The 19,819-nt window shown below is 38.9% G+C and overlaps 2 protein-coding genes across 6 annotated transcripts in view; one reads left to right on the top strand and one right to left on the bottom strand.

Moving 5' to 3' along the window:
- The window catches only part of TANC1 (tetratricopeptide repeat, ankyrin repeat and coiled-coil containing 1), a 147,178-nt gene extending 132,441 nt beyond the window's left edge, over positions 1 to 14,737 (top strand). For all 3 annotated transcript variants that reach the window (XM_063116498.1, XM_063116499.1, XM_063116500.1), the window contains 8 exons: positions 3,556 to 3,689; positions 5,505 to 5,628; positions 5,914 to 6,089; positions 7,371 to 7,503; positions 8,040 to 8,131; positions 9,298 to 9,444; positions 10,258 to 10,358; positions 12,132 to 14,737. In XM_063116498.1, coding sequence (XP_062972568.1) covers positions 3,556 to 3,689; positions 5,505 to 5,628; positions 5,914 to 6,089; positions 7,371 to 7,503; positions 8,040 to 8,131; positions 9,298 to 9,444; positions 10,258 to 10,358; positions 12,132 to 13,548 — 2,324 coding nt within the window. In that variant the 3' untranslated portion in view covers positions 13,549 to 14,737. The remainder of the gene's footprint in view (positions 1 to 3,555; positions 3,690 to 5,504; positions 5,629 to 5,913; positions 6,090 to 7,370; positions 7,504 to 8,039; positions 8,132 to 9,297; positions 9,445 to 10,257; positions 10,359 to 12,131) is intronic.
- Positions 12,084 to 19,819, bottom strand: part of WDSUB1 (WD repeat, sterile alpha motif and U-box domain containing 1) — a 34,574-nt gene continuing 26,838 nt past the window's right edge. For all 3 annotated transcript variants that reach the window (XM_063116503.1, XM_063116502.1, XM_063116504.1), the window contains 3 exons: positions 18,788 to 18,928; positions 16,276 to 16,490; positions 12,084 to 12,339 (listed from right to left, as the gene is read on the bottom strand). In XM_063116503.1, the coding sequence (XP_062972573.1) occupies positions 16,312 to 16,490; positions 18,788 to 18,928 (320 nt within the window). In that variant the 3' untranslated portion in view covers positions 12,084 to 12,339; positions 16,276 to 16,311. The remainder of the gene's footprint in view (positions 12,340 to 16,275; positions 16,491 to 18,787; positions 18,929 to 19,819) is intronic.

The raw sequence follows: 19,819 nt of genomic DNA, 5'->3' as shown, positions 1-19,819 counted from the left end.
AGCAGATGTCACAGACCCAAATTGGGGAATGGACTGTTCCTCAACAGTAGAGCACCTGTTTCACATGCAAAAGGTCAAAGGTTTAATCCCTGCCATCTCCAGGTAAGGCTGGGAAAGACTCCTGTCTGAGAGCCTGAAAAAGCTTCCTATATTCCTAAAATGTGTGTTCTGAAATTACAGCATTGAAATCCTTTGCACCACGGCTACAGGAGATATCTGTGCTCAAAATCCTAGTGCCCGTGAAACAGAAACACTATTGAAATACCATATCCGATACAACAAAATGTATCAGCCAGCTTATCTTATTATATTGTGTTTCAGCAAATTCCAACTGTTATGTTTATCCTGTTCTTAAAATTTTCCTCTCTCTCACTGAAGTTACCACTTCCCTTGACATTCTTGGCACCAGTCCAAAGATCTGCCAAAGATTATTAGTTTTCCTTTAGCCTAATGGGATGCTTTCATATTTTCCATTTTGCACCAGTTTCTTGTTCAACTGCTCACTTATTTATTTTTTATTGTTTTGGGGGGAGTCAGAGTGGAGCATTCAGTTGCAGAGTATGTTAGACAGAACAGAGGTGGGCCTTTTCAGCAGAATGGACGGCATTCCTGAGCATAGTTTTCCTGAGGATCTTGTTTGTTTAAGCCCTCTGGCAAGCTATTCGTCAGTCTTGCTCCCCCCCCCCCGAATATGGTATGCTTCAGACACATTGTTTTTGTAACTTAAGTGACCCTATGAGCCCAGGCTCTTTGAGTGATAGTAAGATAAGAGGCAGCTCTGTGCTTTGTTTATATAACACCAGCTAACCTTGGTCTTATATTACCAATAGTTATAAATTCAAGAATAAAAAAATACCCTACTGTCAAATTGTTTGGGTTTAAATGGTCAACATAATCCTAAAATAAATTGACCTATCCTGACTGAAATGCCATCTTTAAAATAATCTGTTTCCTATAGACTTGCATTGCAGAAAGAGAATTAAGGTATATAGAAAATTCAGGTATAAAATTGGAAGAAGTCATTTAGGCCATTGAGTCCAACCCCATGCTCAGTACAGGAATCCAGTTTAAAGCATCCCTGACAGATGGCTGTCCAGTCTCTGCTTGAATAACTCCAGTGACAGAGACCCCATCACTTCCCTAGGCAGTTGGTTCCATTGTCTGACTGCTCTGAAAGTTAGGAGGTTTTTTCCTGATGCTCAACCCAAATCTGCCTTCCTGTAACTTGTGCCCATTATTTTGTGGCCTGGAGTCTTGGATGATAGGGAACAGACTGAGGCCCACTTCCGTGTGACAAGCCTTTAGAAAAGTGAAAAGTGCTATCATATCCCCCTCAGTCTTCTGTTCTCACGGCTAAACATACTCAGTTTCATCCATTTTTCCTCATAGGACTTCGTTTCAAGTCCTTTGATCATCTTTGTTACCCTTCTCTGAACTCATTCTAATTTATTTGTATCCTTGTTAAAGTGCAGTGTCCAGAATTGGACACAGCATTCAAGGTGAAGTCCGACCAGCAGAGTGGAACTATTACTTCCTGGAATTATGAAATTATACTGCTACTGATGCAATGTAAAATTGTATTTGCCTTTTTTGCAGCGAGATCACACTGCTGACACACTTTCAGCTTGTGATCGACTACAACTCCAAAATCCTTTTCACATGTACTATTGCCAAGCCAAATATCACTCATCTTATATCTATGCTTTTAATTTCTCTTTCCTAAATGAAGAACTTTACACTTGTCTATGTTAAATTGCATTGTTATTTCCTACCCAGTCTTCTAACCTATCAAAATAATTTTGAATGCTGTTTCTGTCTTCCAAGGTATTAGCTATTCCACACAATTTTGTGTCATTTGCAAATTCGATAAGCATTTCCCAATCTCTGCCTTCAAGTCACTAATAAAAATGTTGAAGAGTACGGGGCCCAGGATTGAGCCCTGTGGCACACCACTTGATACCTCCCTCCAGTTTTCCAGTTTGATGCAGAGCCATTGATGTGCACTCAGTGACCATGTTTGTGTGGTCAGTGGAGGAAAAGAAGCCGCGGTGGTTTCTTTTCCCCACCCCACCCACTATTTCTCTAATTATCCTAGGTGCTGCTCAGGTTTCTGTGTCGTCCAAACCCAGCAAGGTGCACAGTGGCGGGGGAGGGGGATGTCTACACCATCCCATAACCTCTACAACAAGCCATGGATTGCATGGTGGTTTGGAAGCCACCCCCAGGTTTGGACGACATGGTAACCTACCACACGGCCAGGGTAATTAGAGAAATTGCAAGGTGTGAGTGGCACGAGCGGGGTCAGGAAAAGGATCCACCGTGGCTTTTTTTTTCTGATTGTCTGAAGTTGGCCTTTAAGTATAGTTTTCCAGCCAGTTGTGAATCCACTTAGTGGTAATGTCATCCAACCCACACTTAACTAACTTGCTAATCAGGATATCATGGTGTATTTTGTCAAATGACTTGCTGAAGTCAAGATATATTATGTCCACAGCATTTCCACAATGTACTAAGGAAGCTATCTGATCTAAAAATGAAATAAGATTAGTCTGGCAGGACTTGTTCTTGACAAATCCATGCTGGTTCTAGTGATCACTGCCTAGAATCTTCTCAGATATTGATATCGGACTGACTGGATCTTCCTTTTTGACATTTTTGAAGCTGGGGACAACATTTGCCCTCCTCCAGTACTTCACCTGTTCTCCAGGATTCCTCACACAACATGCTAACCCTCAGAGTGTAGGTTGTTTTGAACCATGGGGTATTTGTTGAACCGTAGGTTATCATGTTGTCTAAACGCAACCAAGGTGACTTGTTAACCATGAAATGTGGCTTTTTTCCTCAAACAAACGACTTTGAAAACAGATGGCTTGTTGTTGGGTTATTCATGGTGGTTAACAAGCCACACTGCATGGTTAACAAGCTACTGTTCAGACAACACGATAGATAACCCACCCGGAGGAAAATGTGTTACATTCAGAGAATACACTAACCTACGGTTCAACAAACAACACATGGTTCAAAACAACCCACACTCAACCACTGAGTGTTGTGTGAACAGTACCTCAAAGAAATATATAGAGGTTCTAGGAGTCCATCTGCTAGCTCCTTCAACACCTTAGGATGCAATTCATCTCGACCAGAGGCTTGAACTCATTTTAGATATTCCCTGACCATCTCTCTGTTAACCTTAAGCTGCCCTTTTTATTATTCTTAGCATCCCTCTCCAAACTCAGCTCATTCTGAACTTAATTTTAATTCATTCTGAGTGAAATACCCTATTAAAAATGAGAATAATTTAGTGACTTTTTTCAACTATGCAGTCTGCATCTTATAACAGGAAGTATGGACATTCTCTACCACATGCCATTTTAATTAATGTTAATATCTGAGAGTACAGGTTATCTTCTTTGCATGAGAAAAGCATCATTATTGAATTAATTGATTATTGAGTTAACAATAATACATAGATAAGCTTCACTTAAAGAGCTTTTTAACTTCTTCCCTTACCCCACTTTTAAATTTAGTAAACTAAAATCTTTTATTTCTTTTTAGCTTTGACTGCTGCTGCTGGGAGAGGAAAATTGGAAGCATGTGAGCTACTTCTTGAACATGGTGCTCTAGTAACAAGAACTAATAGAAGAGGAATACCACCACTTTTCTGTGCTGTGCGCCAGGGACATTGGCAGGTGGGACAAACCTTTACAAATAAAATGGCCAGTTCCAGCTTATTTTTTGGACTAAAGAAAATTTCCATGTTAGATTAGGGGTGGACAACCCCTCCAGGAGTTTTGACCTTCAACTCACATCAGCCCGCACCATTGGCTATGCTGGCTAGAGCTGATAGGGGTTGTAAGCCCAAACATCTGGAGAGCCATAAGTTGCCTACCCTTGCGTTAGATGGAGGCAGGCATTTTTAAAGTGTGTGTTCTGAAAAAGCTATCAACCCTAGGGCATTGGTTTATGAAAACAATGGCCAAGTTTGGACATAACAATAAATCTTTATCATTACATGCACACAATGGGGAGTATCCTATTGTGCCTGTGAGCTTGCAGGTCGCATCGCTTGTGCAACGGCGCTGTAGCGCTTCGAAAAATAACCCAAAATGAGCAGAAATGCCTACTTCTGGAATGAGGCAGATCAGTAGAGCTTGCAGAAAGGGAGCTTGCTGATCTATCCTGATCCATAAACGAGCCTATTTTGCTTCTTTCAGGGATTATTTTTGAAGCACCACAGGCCTATTTCATGAGCAGTGGGGTCCTGTTGCATAAGCAATAGGTCCTGTGAGCACAACAGAAGCAGTGGAAATGGAGCCAGCTCCATTGGACACTGCCCCTTGAGTTTGTGCACACTGTGGTTACTAGAAACAAGCAAGCTTCATAACCTGTGGTTTGAAGTTGGCTTGTCTCAAATAAGCACAGTTAATACTAACCAAAGTTGGTCCAGGTTCATACATAACGCTATGGTATGCTTAACCTAAAGCACGAGTTTTCTCCTGGCAGATTTATTACTGCATCCAAACACAAACAATGTGAAGTCAAAAGGTTGATATATAGGCTTCAATAGTAGACAAGCTGGCTCTCTGCAGAATGGGGAATCTACAGTTCCTAAAGTTAAATATTGTAGTGACTTGAGTTCCACTCTATTCAAGAACCATGAATACTTGATGCTAATCAAGTATTCCGCTGCTGTAATTGGGACTTAAGATGTGGAATATGATCTGCGTTTGGATTGCTATTGTTGGGACAGGATACATTTTGATTGGGTTTGGAAGTCTCTATAACCCATGATGGATAAAATAAGCCACAATGGCTTATTTAACCCATTGTGGGTTATTGTGTTGTCTGTCAGGAGATTTTTAACTCACAATGGCTTATTTGGCTTAAATAACCTACTCTGATAACACACGATCTGAAGAGTGGGTTATTTAACCCATCATGGGTTATCATGTCAAGTGGCGGTCACTTGACATGATAACCATGATAACCACTTGACATGATAAGCAGTACAAAGTGCTTTGTACTGCTGCCTTTTTAGTGCACCCAGAGGGTTTCTCCTTTATGTGTAATTGTGCAGCATTCTGAGGATGCATCGGGTACCTCTCAGCTAGGGGAGAGTGTGTATGAAGTTTAGTCCCAATTCTGCATGCTTCCAGTGCTTTAGAGCCACTGCCACCCCGTCAGAGTGATGCTGGAAGCACTGAAAAAAGTCTCCCTTCTCTTTGGGATATTGTAGTAGATTAAAACAGGCCGCTGCGATGCTGTCAATAGGTGAAACAGAGCCACTGCTCGGGTGGGAGAACTGCACGAGGATGCGGGGGGATGACTCAGATTACGCACATATTGTCTGATCGCGTGGGGGATAACAGTAGCTTATTTTCAAAGTAAGATATGCTTATTAACCCATCATGGCTTAAAGTGAGGTCCAGACACAGCCATTGTCTTTATTTCTTCAGTGGTTGTGATTTTACAATACTATAATAAGAATCTGCTCACTTTTCCAGATTGCAAAACTTCTTTTGGAACATGGGGCTGATATAAATTTAAGTGACAAGCAAGGCAGGACGCCACTCATGGTGGCTTCTTGTGAAGGACATCTGAGCACTGTTGAATTTCTAATCTCTAAAGGTAAACTGATTAACCATTCAAGTCTTTTTAAAATTGTCCTATTCATTTCTATTGTAAACCAGCTTATCAATTTAACATTCAAAGCGACAGAAGGTATGTTTTATGAGTTTATGCTGAAATCTATACTGCAGACTAAAATGATGTAGTCTCCATTAGGTGTTTGGAAAAGAAAAAAATACACTTTTAAATTAAGGGTATTATATTTGCTTGCTTTTTTCAGATGGCAAAACTTAGTGGGGAGCATATATTTTTTCTCAAAGAACACATTTGTGGTTTGTATGTTAGGTGCAGACATTTCGTCACTGGACAAGGAAGGTCTGACAGCGCTGAGCTGGTCATGCCTCAAAGGACATAAGAATGTGGTCCAGTATTTGGTTGAAAAAGATGCTACAATAGACCAGACGGACAAGAATGGAAGAACACCCTTGGATCTAGCAGCTTTCTATGGAGATTCGGATATTGTAAGTCAAGTCAAATACTGTGCTTGTTTCACTATCTGAAACCAAGCCAACCTACTGGGATCTGACCAATTGGAATGCTAACTAAGCAAATTCAGGCTGCCTTTTTCATTTGAGGGTGTCCGTAGACAAGTTTAACCAAGAAATGAAAGGGCTCCATTGTTTTCTTGCACATCTAGGAAACATCTAATGTAGGGCTCCTGTTCTTCACTTTGTAGAAAGTTTCTGGGTGGGAGGGGGCACTAGAGAAAATAATCCTTTACTTTGGCTCTATCTTATTTCCACTAAACAAATAGATCCTAATGCTAAGTTACACTATAAAATAAAGCTATCACAACCAAACTTTGAAAAGAAGACAACTATCAAAACATAACATTGACCCTGTTTGGATGTAATGGCAGCATTCATAGGTTGTTTCCATAATGTCCAAACCCAGACACTTGGGGTTTTTCAGTGGTCTTCAACTGGTCGAGATCTGAGACCCACATCAGACTCCCAACCTGCAACATGGGACCCACTTTTACAATTGCTCAACATGGTGGCAACAGCTTTGCTGCGCTCCATCTGAATTGATCTCACAACCCACTTTTGTGTCGCGACCCACTGGTTGAAAATCATGGTCTAAGCAACCCCAAGTTAACCCATGGTTTGTTCTTGGGTTAAGTTAGGCTTGTTTAGCCAACAAACAACCATACATGTCTTGATTTAGATGTCATGGAAACAACCTACGAATGCCACATTTGAAGGATGTTGCTGGAAACAGGAAATATTGTTCATGCAGCACACATCCATGCAATTGGTGGGATAATAAATCAATTAATTAACCTAAGAATTGCTGCCGTGATGTTCAGTAAGGCAATTTATTAACTATTTATTGCATAAATCTTTTTATACCACATATTGAAATTATATTCCTGTGCTGTGACTTCAGCAAGATTTGTGAGATGTAAAGAATATATTTCAGGATCAACAAAACTTTTGGTCTAAGAGAAGGATATTCTTGCAAACTCCAACTCTAAATAGAATTGATATGGTCAGTTAAGGCTGCAGTGTTAACTTATAGTCTTGCATATTGAGCTTGCATATAACTTATGCAAGATTCACTAACATACACAAAAAATCTGCATAGTGCAGCTATTAAATTATATTAAAAAGTCATATCTAGGCATTCTTAAATCTTATTTCATAATGTGCAAAGTTCAAATCCTGTTAGCGCTCTAGGAAGTAAGCATATATTTAAAACAACAACAACAACATTATTCCTTTGCATTTGATTATTTTCAGGTGCAGTATTTAGTAGAGAAGGGTGCAGTGATTGAACATGTTGACAATAGTGGAATGCGCCCACTGGACAGAGCAATTGGATGTCGAAATACATCAGTGGTGGTCACACTGCTTCGAAAAGGAGCCAAACTAGGTTAGTGAAAAATGACCGCTGTTGCTAAATTAAAATGGTTTTATTTAGAAAGAATTATTACCTTATAAACAATTACATTGAAAAATATCTTTGTACTATACTGTCTTATAAAATGCTAATAAATATGCCCATCTAAAAACATTTAGACATTTCCTTGCAATTCAGATTTTATCTGCTTCTAATTACAGTAATTTAAGCCTCCTTACAGATGTTTAAATATTTGCAGTCACAGTGGAGATGGGATAGTAGATTAGTGAAAGTTGTGTAGTCCAAGGACATGACAAAAACAGTTCATGCTGTTGATTTTGATTGTGCAATTGCTAACTTTGGGGAAATAACTATGGGCCTATGTGGGCTGTGGCCTATCTTCTAAGGTTATTCATGGGGACAGCTCTTTGATATTCCATATAGGTGACTCTACCATAGTGCCTGTAGGTCCAAATCATGAAGTATCTGGCAATTCATTATATATCATTTGAAGTTTTCAGTATGACATCAGCAAAAATGTGTGTAAAAGTTAATGTTCTAAATTTCAGGAAATGCAGCATGGGCCATGGCTACTTCAAAACCTGATATTCTGATTATTCTACTGCAAAAGTTAATTGAAGAAGGAAACATAATGTACAAAGTAGGTGGATCCTTGTTTTTGTTTATAGCATTGAGATCTAAGTGTGAACTGGCAGATAATTGCCAACAACCCACCCTCACAAGGTTCAGATGGAAATCTATGAGCAGGGGTTGCGTTACAGAATGGGCACCCATGTGCAGGAAATCATGGAAGATTATTTAAGCCACTGTGGCTGAAAATGATAGTGTGAACCCCAACAACCACCCTCCGCCCATTGACCTGGTTCACACAATCCAAAGGAGCCACCGTGGCTTAAATAAATGACTGAGACTTGTTGTAAGCTGTTGCATATCCTGACTGAGATGTACATAATCAGTGTCTAGCTATGGTTTATCTTTTCATCTGAACCAGAGCATGTGATTATCATTTGTTTAGATAGATATAAAAAAAACTTTAAAAAATACAAAAAAGTATTAATTAAAAACATACTTAAAACGTTTTGTAAAAAATGTACTAAGCAGGTCACCATGATAATACATTTTATGTTTGACTTCAGCAACAATCTTATACATGTAAGTAAAGATGTGTAAAGGGACTAAAGACTCATTGACCATAGTGGGTCTTTCTGACAGGATTGTGCTGTTAAGTAATTGAATTTCCATTGTTACTTTTGCTATTTCCAGATAATTATAAAAAAGTTTTACTTTATAACACACTAGGATGTTACTGGAAAGGTGTTACACGCATTATAGTAATATGTAGTTGTCTTGTGTGACAGATGTAGGACAATGTCTTAAAATATATAGCATTGACACTGGCTTGAGATAAATTTCATGAAGATCTAGAACAATATAAAATTACAGTGTTCTGTAACAAAACATTTACGTCTGTCATGATCTATATAGTCAGGCTTTGAGACAAGTAAACCAATATAAATTTTGTCTTCAAAATTTACATTCCATATAGCAAGTTCCAGTTTAAGACACTGTGTTTATCCACTGTATATAATGCAAAAACCTCCTGGTATTAGAACTGCATGATCCAACGTAAATATTTTCTTAGTGAAATATTTAAATAAGTATTACTGTTTTTTACCATTAAAATCCAACATTCTAATTTTTTTAGCCTTCATTCCAATGGCTTTTGTTACCATGTCAGTTTATTTTTAAGATAAAAGCAGCATTTACAAACCAGATTGTCAGGTTTCTATGCTCTTGACCCTGCAGAAAGGGAAGATGAAGGAGGCAGCACAGAGGTACCAGTATGCTTTACGGAAATTTCCTCGAGAGAGTTTTGGAGAAGAAATAAAAGCTTTTAATGAGCTTAGAGTTTCCTTGTATCTAAACCTGTCAAGATGCCGCAGAAAAACAAATGTAAGCTCCTTTCTCCCACTTTCATACTACTAGAATCTGGGGTCATCCTATGAAGCTGATTGGTGGGAGATTCAGGACAGATAAAAGGAAGTACTTCACACAACACATAGTTAAACTATGGAATTCACTACCTCAAAATGTGGTGAGGATCACCAGTTTGGATGGCTTTAAAAGGGTGTTGGATAGTCCTAATGTTTATATGCTTCCTCCAGTATCAAAGGCAGTATGCCTATGCACACTAGTTGCTGGGGAACATGGGCAGGAGGGTTGCACTCATGTCCTGCTTGTCGGTTTCCTGTGGAGAACTGGTTGGCCACTGTGTGAACAGAATGCTGGACTAGATGGACACTTGGTCTGATTCAGCATGGCTCTTCTGATGTTCTTATTCTTCTATAGCTTCCCAGTAATTCTGTTCCCCAATGATCTGACTTTTTAAACAAGTGATGTATAAAAGCAATATTATTTATTTATATTTATATACCATCTCTTTGCTAAAAACCCATAAAGGCAGTGCACAACAATTTAAAACAGTAACATTTTAAAACAATAAAAATAAGATAAGAACTACTACATAATTTAAAAGTCTAAATCAAAATTGAATTAAATCAGCATTGTGTTACAGATGCGCTTTGAAAGGATAACAGTATGTCACCTTGGATTATAATACAGATTCATACAATAATCAGCAGAAGAGGCCATGAGGACTTCATCTAATTCAGCACAGAAGTCAAGGACTTACTTTTAGGATGACTTATTGTAGTAATTTCTGCAATTACGATCTTGATTCAAAACTGTTTTGTTGTTGTCTGGCAGGATTTTGGCATGGCTGAGGAGTTTGCTACCAAGGCACTTGATCTCAAACCCACGTCCTATGAAGCATATTATGCCAGAGCAAGAGCCAAGAGAAACAGCAGGTACTGATAGCCCATATGCAGCAACAATCATGTCATAGCAACGTTCACGCAGGATGTCATCGTGTAATTTTCTTTTTAGGAAAGAGCTGTATCCTCATATAAGCTTAGATACCTGTCACTATCTCTTCCCCCTGTTATAGCTTGACAAAAGAGGGAGGAATTTTCACGTTGTATCCTAAGCTATGGCCATTTCTCTTCCAATGCTCATTCCATGATCAGTATGTTTATATTCATGTTAATTTTAAATGTACTCTTTGGTGGGGTACCAGAATAGCGTTTCCAACTGCAGAATGATTTTTTTTTGTATAGTAACTTCGGTAATCTGTAAGCTCTATTTTTAGACAGAAGTAGAGAAAAGTCAATAATTGTGCACAAGGTGTTTTATTGTTTTGGAAAAATATGAATATCAGCTCCCTGCCAGAGAGGTCATATTATTTTGTATGTAATTATTTAATAGATCTATATACTGCTTTTTTTAAAATCTGCACTGGCTTCTAGGCTATTTATCAGCCCAATTCAAAGTTTTAAGATTGTAAAGCTCTAAGCAACGTTGAACCATCTCCTCCCATATATACTTGCCCTGACTTTAAGAAGATTATCTTCAGAAGCCATTTTACAGATGCTTCTACCAAACGAGATGAGGCATGTCCTCACAAAAGATGCTTTAGATGATCACTACTATTTCTGGTTTTATTTTGAAGCTGTTTTAACTTGTTCTTAGTTTTGTGTTGGTCTTCTACTTTTTGGGGGGTTTGTTTTTTCTTATTGTTCATGAGCAGTATAAAATGCTATAAATAGTGTGTATGGGCCAGTTCACAAGGTATGTCAGTCTATCATCATCATCATCATCATCATCATCATCATCATAAATTTATTTCTTACCCGCCTCTCCTTTTAGATCGAGGCGGGGAACAACATTAGAACAGGAATCAATACATCTTAAAAATTCATGATTTAACATTGATCTGGATAGGCCTGCCGGAAAAGGGTTAATTTAATCATGGGTTAATTTACCTAGGAGGAGCTGCAGTATGCGCCGGCTGCTATTATGAATATGCAAGCCCCGGCCCTTGCATAACCCCGAAACAGACCATGGGATATTTAACCCTCAAATAATCTCCTCTGTCCGGGTTCAAACAACATGACAACTCCTGGCCAGAGCTTACATATTCTCAATAGTGGCTGGCACACACCACAGCTCCTCACAGGCAAATTGACTCATGATGGGCTGTCATGTCATGCGAACTGGCCCATACTCACACACCCGTGTCAGCTTCCCACTATTTATTTGTAGTATTTTATATTGCCCATTAAGAATAAGAAAAACAAAAACGGGATTTGCATGTTCATAATGGTCAACAACATGCACTGTGGTACCCCAAGGATTAATTAGCCCCTGGTAGGCTGCCATGTTTTCTGAACCAGGTCACTGTGTACCTCCTCAGAATGCAAATGTTACTAGTATGCTGCAAACCCTGCAGGGGAGGCCTTCGAGAGCCCTGAGGACCATGATATATGATCCTAGTGTGCTCTTCAACTTTCTGAATGTGAAAGAACCCTTTTGCAGGAAGAAAGAGAAAGATGCTGCTTAAACTGTTTAACCTTCATTTTATCTCAGTGGTCACCTAAGCTATGTATATTGTGTCTTCTAAGGACCACTGGGACACACAAGAAGGCAATAAGATGTAGTAGTATACAAGCTGCCAAACAGGTCGGATGTACTAGTTAAATTGTCAATGTGCCAAGTTTATTGTATTCATTTCCCCCCCTTAGGCAGTTCCATGCAGCCCTCTGTGATCTGCGAGAAGCCATAAAGTTGTGCCCTGGTAACCAAGAAGTAAAGAGACTGCTAGCTCGAGTAGAAGAGGAGTGCAAACAGCTCCAGAGAACACAGCAACCAAAGCCGCAGTGTCCTCAGCCAACATCACAGAGCAATGACTCTGACAATGAGGGGGAAGCTCTTGTGCAGGATCACTTCAGCCTGGAAGAGATAGAAGAGGAAGAATTTTTGCATGAAGAGGAGCCTGGTCCATCTGGCCCAAGGCTCCCACTTTCTCAAGGTGCTTCATCTGGCAGCAGAAACCCTCAGGAAAGCAGCCAGCAGAAATTTAGACCCATATCCCCACCAAACAGGGCAGGGACTAAATATCTGCGAGAGCCTGGTTTGACCATGCAACCTACAAAACAAGCCCAGATAGTAAAAACAAACCAGCATCTGCATTCTATCCAGTCAGGGGCAAGAACTGGACCTGGTCAGTCTGGCACAAAGACTCAGCCCCTTCAGCATCTTCCTCCAAGTCCTGTAACCTCCAGACATCCCATGAACTCAAGCAACAGTAAAAGCCAGCATTTGGATGGGACAAACACACTATCGGCAAACATTACTGCAGACAGTAGCTCTGTATTATTCAATGAAAGACTAACAGCTATCCAGGTCCCCTACTTGCAGCATAGTGAAAAAGGATCTTCTCACTCTTTCATGAGTAAGTCCAAAACACATGAAAGGCTAGCTGTTCACACTCCTCCAAACATGGAAAAAACAAGCCCATCTCTTTCCCAAGGAACTGGTGAATTAAGGCAGCAAAGCTCTATTTGTTCTGGCCCACTTTCTGTCAGCATAGTAACTTCCAGTTCAACAAGCAGTTTGTCTTCAAGCAGTAGCTTCTCTGAGAGTGTAAAAGGCCAAGGTCCAGATATTCGACTCAAGGAAAGCAAAGCTAGCCAAATTCAGAGTGGATCAGCTGAACATAGGCCTCGCAATACTCCCTTCATGGGGATTATGGATAAAACTGTACGGTTCCAGCAGCAGCAAATAAGCCCATCAAATCGCAGTTGGCATGGCCAAGCTGCAGAAGGGTTCCTGAAAAGTGCTGGGGCAGCTCTGTCTTTGAGCTGTGAGCAGTTCTCTGCCAAACATCTAAGCAGCTCTGGCAATCAGACTGCAACTTTCTCTTCCTCTTCCATTGTAATACCAGGAGAAAGTATCCAGAATGGAACTCAATCTAAAGAATTTGAGGAACTAAAGTGCCAAGCATCTGCCAGCCTACCAGACAGCAGGATAGCTAAGCCAGTGGCTCATTTGTACCAGGAAGTTCTGTCTAAGCAACATTCTCAGCTTAATAAAGACGTTCATTCAAGTCACATCACTTCTACAAAGCCAAAGCGATCTTTTGTAGAATCTAATGTCTGAATAATTCTAGCTGTTTTATCACAGACTAATAATAGGTATGAACCATGTCTTTTTGGTTGTAAAACCTAGTGCATAGTGATAAGTTTACTGATATTAATCGCTAATACTTTATGGAGTGTATAACAAATCACATCATCTTGCCACTTATTAAACATTAATCAGGCTCTCCGTGATGACCACTAGTATTAATCAAGCAATGGGTGGCCACAGCTTAGTTAAGTTCTTTGATAACACAGTGGAAAAGGAATTCCATTATTTATGTTAAACTTTGTAAGAGAAGATTTAAACAGGCATTGTAAATTTACTTTGTACAGCCATGTATATTATTGTTTAAAAATTATTAATTTGTGCAAGATGGTTGGTGGGAATCGCAGAACATCCAGATCTGTCCATGAATGTTTTCTTGTCAGGAAGATTGAGTATTATTCTTCCAATTTAATAATGATGCAGGTGTAATTTCAGGAAACCTTCTATCACCTCTGTGCAAATTGTTCAAGTAGCCATACTTTATTCCATCATGTGACAGAGGTTGGCTTTAGTTATTGCAAGGCAGTGGGGGGAATTACAGGGAACTTTGCATGCATTTTGTTCAACATCCTGGTTAATTGCACTGAGTAATATAATATGACATGTTAACAACATATAAACAGCACTTTACATAGTTTATCTAAAACACCTTTGAGGTGCGAAGTCAGTACAAGACGGAGAATAAGGAAGAGGAATGTTAAGTCTTGCTAGCATTTTTATAGAACACCCAATGAACATCTGAGGGAAGAGTATAGTATGTGAATTTACTTTTATAGGAAGGACATCTGATACTTTTCCTCAATGTTTCAGTGGGAAATGCTTTTTTAAATTACAAGGATGTTTTTGAGATGGCTAGTTTGTAAGGACATTCCTGTAATAATAAAGTTTTGGGTTATTATATAAGCTGGAGTACTCTGTTGCCCTTTAACAATTATTCCCATGTGTACAATATGTATGTACATTATAATAACATTATCACACGATTTTTTAAAGAATCCTTAAAGAATTTGCAATTTTGAAATGAATTGTTATTCTCTAGCTTATTTATTGTTTACCTTGGTATTTGTACAATCTTATTTTATTCTCTTGTTCTGTAGATCTATTTTTTTGCACAGCTACTGTATTTTTCCCATATGAAATAAAAGATTATTAATATAGTTTCTGGTTGAGTACTATACTCTTCTGCTAACACAATACTGACAAAATAAGTCTAATACAACTTTATAGTTAGGGTTAGTTGGAAAATTTGAAGATATGAACCTTCCTGATGGGTTACTTTCCTGTCCAAAACTGTATTTGAGTTTAGGTGATCAAGTTCTTGACATATATCCAGCTGCTTCATTTACTGTTTGATGATCAGCTCAGTCCTTGCTCTCTAGTGGTCTTGACTACGATCAGGTGTTGGACTTGCACTGAATTGCCTAACAGATGCTCAGTCTGCTTCTTTAAGCCCCCTTGGAGTATCACATTTGTATAAAATAGCATTGGTGATGATGGGCTCATTTAATTAGCCTTCTCTGCATAGTTTGAGAGGTTTGTCATTTAGTTCCTGATCATACTCTACTGAAAATAATATATAACACCTAATTAAAGAAGAGTGATGTCAATGCTGTCTCCTAGCCAGAGTAACCCTGACATTCACTGCTGACTGGTATCCCATGACACATGTAATCAGAGAATGCACACTGCTATACCTCTCTGCTCAGAAGTAAATCCCACTGAGATAGTATTGTGTATATAGGATTGCAGCCTAAAGTACTATGGATGAAATTCTTCTAAATCCTACAAAGCTCAATATACTTGTAAAAGGACATGATCTTGTCCACAAAACTTTAATGTTGAAGCATACGTGCTTTTCAATTAATATCTGCCTGAGGGAGCAATCATATGGCTGCTAGACGCTGTCTGAGGAGCCATAGGATACAGGGGGATACTTACCTTAGTGGTTGGCGAAAGTGCTCCAATCTCAGAAGGGGGAATCGGAGATCCACCCCCTCGTATCCGGTGTGGAAAGAACCATGGTGACTGGCTGACCTCCAAGGTCAAAAAAGCAACCCTGGAGAGTGGGGGGGAAAGGGCTATCCTGAGGCCTCTCTAGCCTTCTTCCTTCCTCTCCAAAGCAACATTGCTAGATGGGCACAAAAGCCCATTTTGTGCCCATCTAGCAAAAACTGCCCAAGATCACCTCTTTTGCTCCTGCCACCCTGATGAATGAAACCCTGTGAGTTTGTCCCCTCCATGACTTGGAAACCCCCAATCAATAGGATTGTGCTCCAACTTGTACAAGAGTCTATGGAAGTTAATCTTACGCACACAAAAATCACCCCTTTTCCAGTAACTCAATGTTATGGTACTTAATTGCTAAATGGATTTTAAACATGAGTGTAACTTCCGTTGCTACTGACCATGATCCAGCATATGCTCATCTTTCTTATGAAATTAATGGCACATAGAATAACCCTGTATATGTCCGTTTAAAGCAAATGCAATTAAAAAAAATGTGTTGCAGACTTAACATTGCTCAATAATAGAACTTAGACATGAGTTTACAGCATGCAGCAATTAAGTATCTTGATAGCTGAATTTTGTTCAAATGTCAAGATACTTATTTTATGCAGTGCTATCGCTATACATAGTGCTAATGTAAGAAAAAGGGAAAGGTACTGGCACAGAAGTTTATAACTGAATTTATTTGCCTACCTTCAACTTCATTTCCACTATTTGAAAAAAAAATGTTTAGGATGATGGCTTTTCATTATATTTTAGCTGAGTTTCTAACCAGCGATTGATAGCCATTTTCAAACTTCTGTTTGGGGTAAGTACAAGTCTCTGTAGAGGGAGATTTGTCATGGGACTGGAGTGCCTTTTCTTAATGATCCAATTTTCCATTGCTTCCTTCTCATAGGAATAGCCATCTAAAGAGAAAATTACAAAAATCACTGAAAGCAGGAGTATGTGCTTTATTTTTAATGCCACATTTTAAACAAGATGTCTTGTTAAAAACAGTATATAGATTTGCAGGAAAGTCTTAAGAGCATACAGAACTGCAAAACTACGCAGAACAAAATGGAAGACCTCAAAGTTTACTTCTGTTCAGATAGAAAAATCCTTAATGGGCCAACTCAATACAGCATCTGACAAGATTCAAAAATAACATAATACATAATATTCTAAGAAGAATCCATTTTGAACCCCAATAAAAGCCCCCTTTCACCCTGATCTTGAACTAGGACTTCGCACTTAAACTAGGACTTTGTCCTTGGTAAAGCCTAAGGACCTGGAAAAATTGGTAGAGAACTGCTCCACTAGTTACAGCATGTATTTGATAGAACGTAAGATCAATAGATTCGCCACAGAATCAGTTTCAGTAATGCCAAATCAGGAAATAGCCTTATGGAAAGAATTTGCATCAACATTTTAATAGTATTTTAAGAGATTCTTCAATTTTATCCTTGTCCTATTTTAAATGCTCTTTTGTGTAGGAAAAAAGCATAAAACCACAAGCAGATAATTCAGAAAGGGACAAAGCATATGCTTTACATACAGAGAGGACCAAGTCCAGTAGCTGATCTCTTCAGTGAAATGGATCTTATAAAACAGTGTTAGGAATCATTGGTGCTGGTTAGATTTTATCATCCTGGGCTAGATGTATCCAATGATTTGACTCTTTATAAAGCAGTATCATATTATGGTGACAAAGTGTACACATGTCTTACTAGATTGAACATATAATAAATGATGCATGTATGTATGCATCTATTTTCTCTCCAGGACTATTTCACATCTTAGGCAGAAGCAAACCTAAATTTGCCGTTGCATGTACATCCAGCAGGGAGCAGTGGCCAATCACAGTTCTCTATGTGTACCATATCACACTTTACACTCCTCTTATCCATGCTTCCTTCTATTGTGTCTACTGTTGCTAATTTTGATTGGAAGCTCCTTTGAGTAGAGAGCTGTATTGTGTATGGTACTGTAGAAAGCAATATGCACATTGATGGTGTTGTATAAATAATAACACATTCAAAGACAGTAAGATCAATAAGGTATATTATGCTCATATCAAATATTGCTTGAGCCTTAACTTGCAATTTGCATCATACAATATGATGATTTTTCTCAGGTGGAAAATTAGTCATTGAAATTAAAATACTAAGAATAAAGAAGTTATATAGTGGGGGATAAATATATCCCCCAGCACCTTTCCCAAGGATTTGCTCAATGAAGGCCAGGAGTCCCAGCAATCTATTCTATTACTTATTTTAATACTGGCTTTAAAATTGGTTTCTAAAAGTTCATCACAAAGCTGTCAAAGGAATCATCACAGCTGCTATGCAAGGTCCCTTGCGCCCACTGCCTGTCACGTATAAAACAGAAGTACCAAAACAGTGATGTGACTAGTCAGGAAATTGCAACTGACAACCTGCATTTTGATAGCCCTGCTTTAAAAAAAAATCATGTATGCAATGTAAAACCCATTGCTTACTTATGTTTAAGCCATATATACTTTCTATAGAATCATAAAAACACTTATTTGGAGAGTTACTGACCACTTGTCAATAACATGCTTGCTTTCATCTTCCCTTTGAAATAACTAAAGAAATGAATCACAGTAGTTTGTATCTAAAGGTGGCTTTACTTAGGGAAAAGCACTTTTGCTCAAGCAAGGCAGGGCACGTGATTCTTGGAGTTATCCCACCACCTGCTTCAGAGAGTTGTGGGACCTTGCAGAATTTATCCAAGTTCTTTTTTAAAAAATTATAAATTGAAGAATTGCCTGATTTTTTTCTGAGACAATCCAACGGCTCATCTCAGAAATCCAAAGCCCTTTTCCCACTCCAAGGGGGTTAATGGAAGCATTAATTCCTATGAGGATGGGGAAAGAACATCGTAGTATGAAACGGGGTGAGGGCAAAAGCCAGCCTCCCTGTGGATAACCCACAGGGGGATCAGCCTAACCCACCCTGGATTTGCACAAGGATCTGTTTCTTCAGCGGGCATTGGGCATGCCCCCTCAATTTAGCTCTCCATGAGAATGAGTTGAGTTTTGAACTAGAAGGGAAGATTTGCCATACCTACCTCTACTGCTTATAGTAGAGAGAGATTTAGGAGTACAGCAGCTGTTTCTGGCAGTGGTGTCAATAAATTGAACAATAAGACTATAAATAGATTTCCCTATTACTTTCGAAGAACTGGACTGGTTCATACCTACCTGCAGCAATGACAGGCTCTTTCATAAGCTCTCTTGTTATGGGACAAAGGAATTCATCAGGGATACCAAGACAAGCAGATTTCATCTCAGTTCTCAGCTCATCAATGCTTCGCAATGCTTTACTTCGGAGACCTAGAGAATCTGGAAACGAATTTACATATTGACCACATTAGACTTCTTAGTTCCCAAATACAACTTCAAAATAAATGTTCAGTCAGCTGCAAAAAAAATACCTTCTTTTTTTGGGCAAAATTGCTAAATATTTAAACATACCAATTGTGCCACCCCTTCAAACATTATGGTATGCAGGGAATGTGCTTCAAACATGGTAATTGTGTGGCCCTTAAAGATGCCATTGGACCCAAGAGAGTGAGGATATGGTGGGTGCAGGAGAGTTTTCTTTTGTGTGCAGTCTTGGGGTTCCTGTCCACTACTTGACTCCTCCTGTTCACACAAATTAACTGTAGGAGAATAATGTAGCTCCAGTGACTAAAGGCAACTGCATATGGGAAAGTAAAAAGCAACAGGCATGTTTACTACCTGATATTGCCAGAATGAATATAGCTACTGCGGCAGCATAGCCAGTTTGACATAACTTCAACCAACAGCATCAAAAACCAGATTGAAAAGCCCTAGTAAACCACCCTGCAGTTAATTTTGATGAACAGCATAAGTATTTCAAAGAAATAAAATACAATAAACCTGCTTCAATTAATGAAGAAGCCTAAATTGAACTCTTTTTGCAATTCACTTAGTATTTATGCTTATGCTGCTTGAACTAGTTCCCAACTGACTTACATGTCCTGCAAAAATACTGATATTTGAATGTTCAAAGGTAGACTTTGAACTGTTTTAAGGCAAACTTCCATACACACAGAAGAGGATCAGGTCATGACCAATGTTTATAGACCACCTGATATTCTGATTATGTTTTAGAAAGCTTCATAACTGTGCGTGGGATGGAATGGGGGAGCTAACTGATCATGGCTAGTGTGGGTGTATTAATTTAGCTTTCCTTAATCCTATTGTGTA

The sequence above is a fragment of the Elgaria multicarinata genome, chromosome 2 (assembly GCF_023053635.1).
Source record: "Elgaria multicarinata webbii isolate HBS135686 ecotype San Diego chromosome 2, rElgMul1.1.pri, whole genome shotgun sequence".
NCBI lineage: Eukaryota > Metazoa > Chordata > Lepidosauria > Squamata > Anguidae > Elgaria > Elgaria multicarinata.
This window is presented reverse-complemented; position numbering and strand designations above follow the sequence as displayed.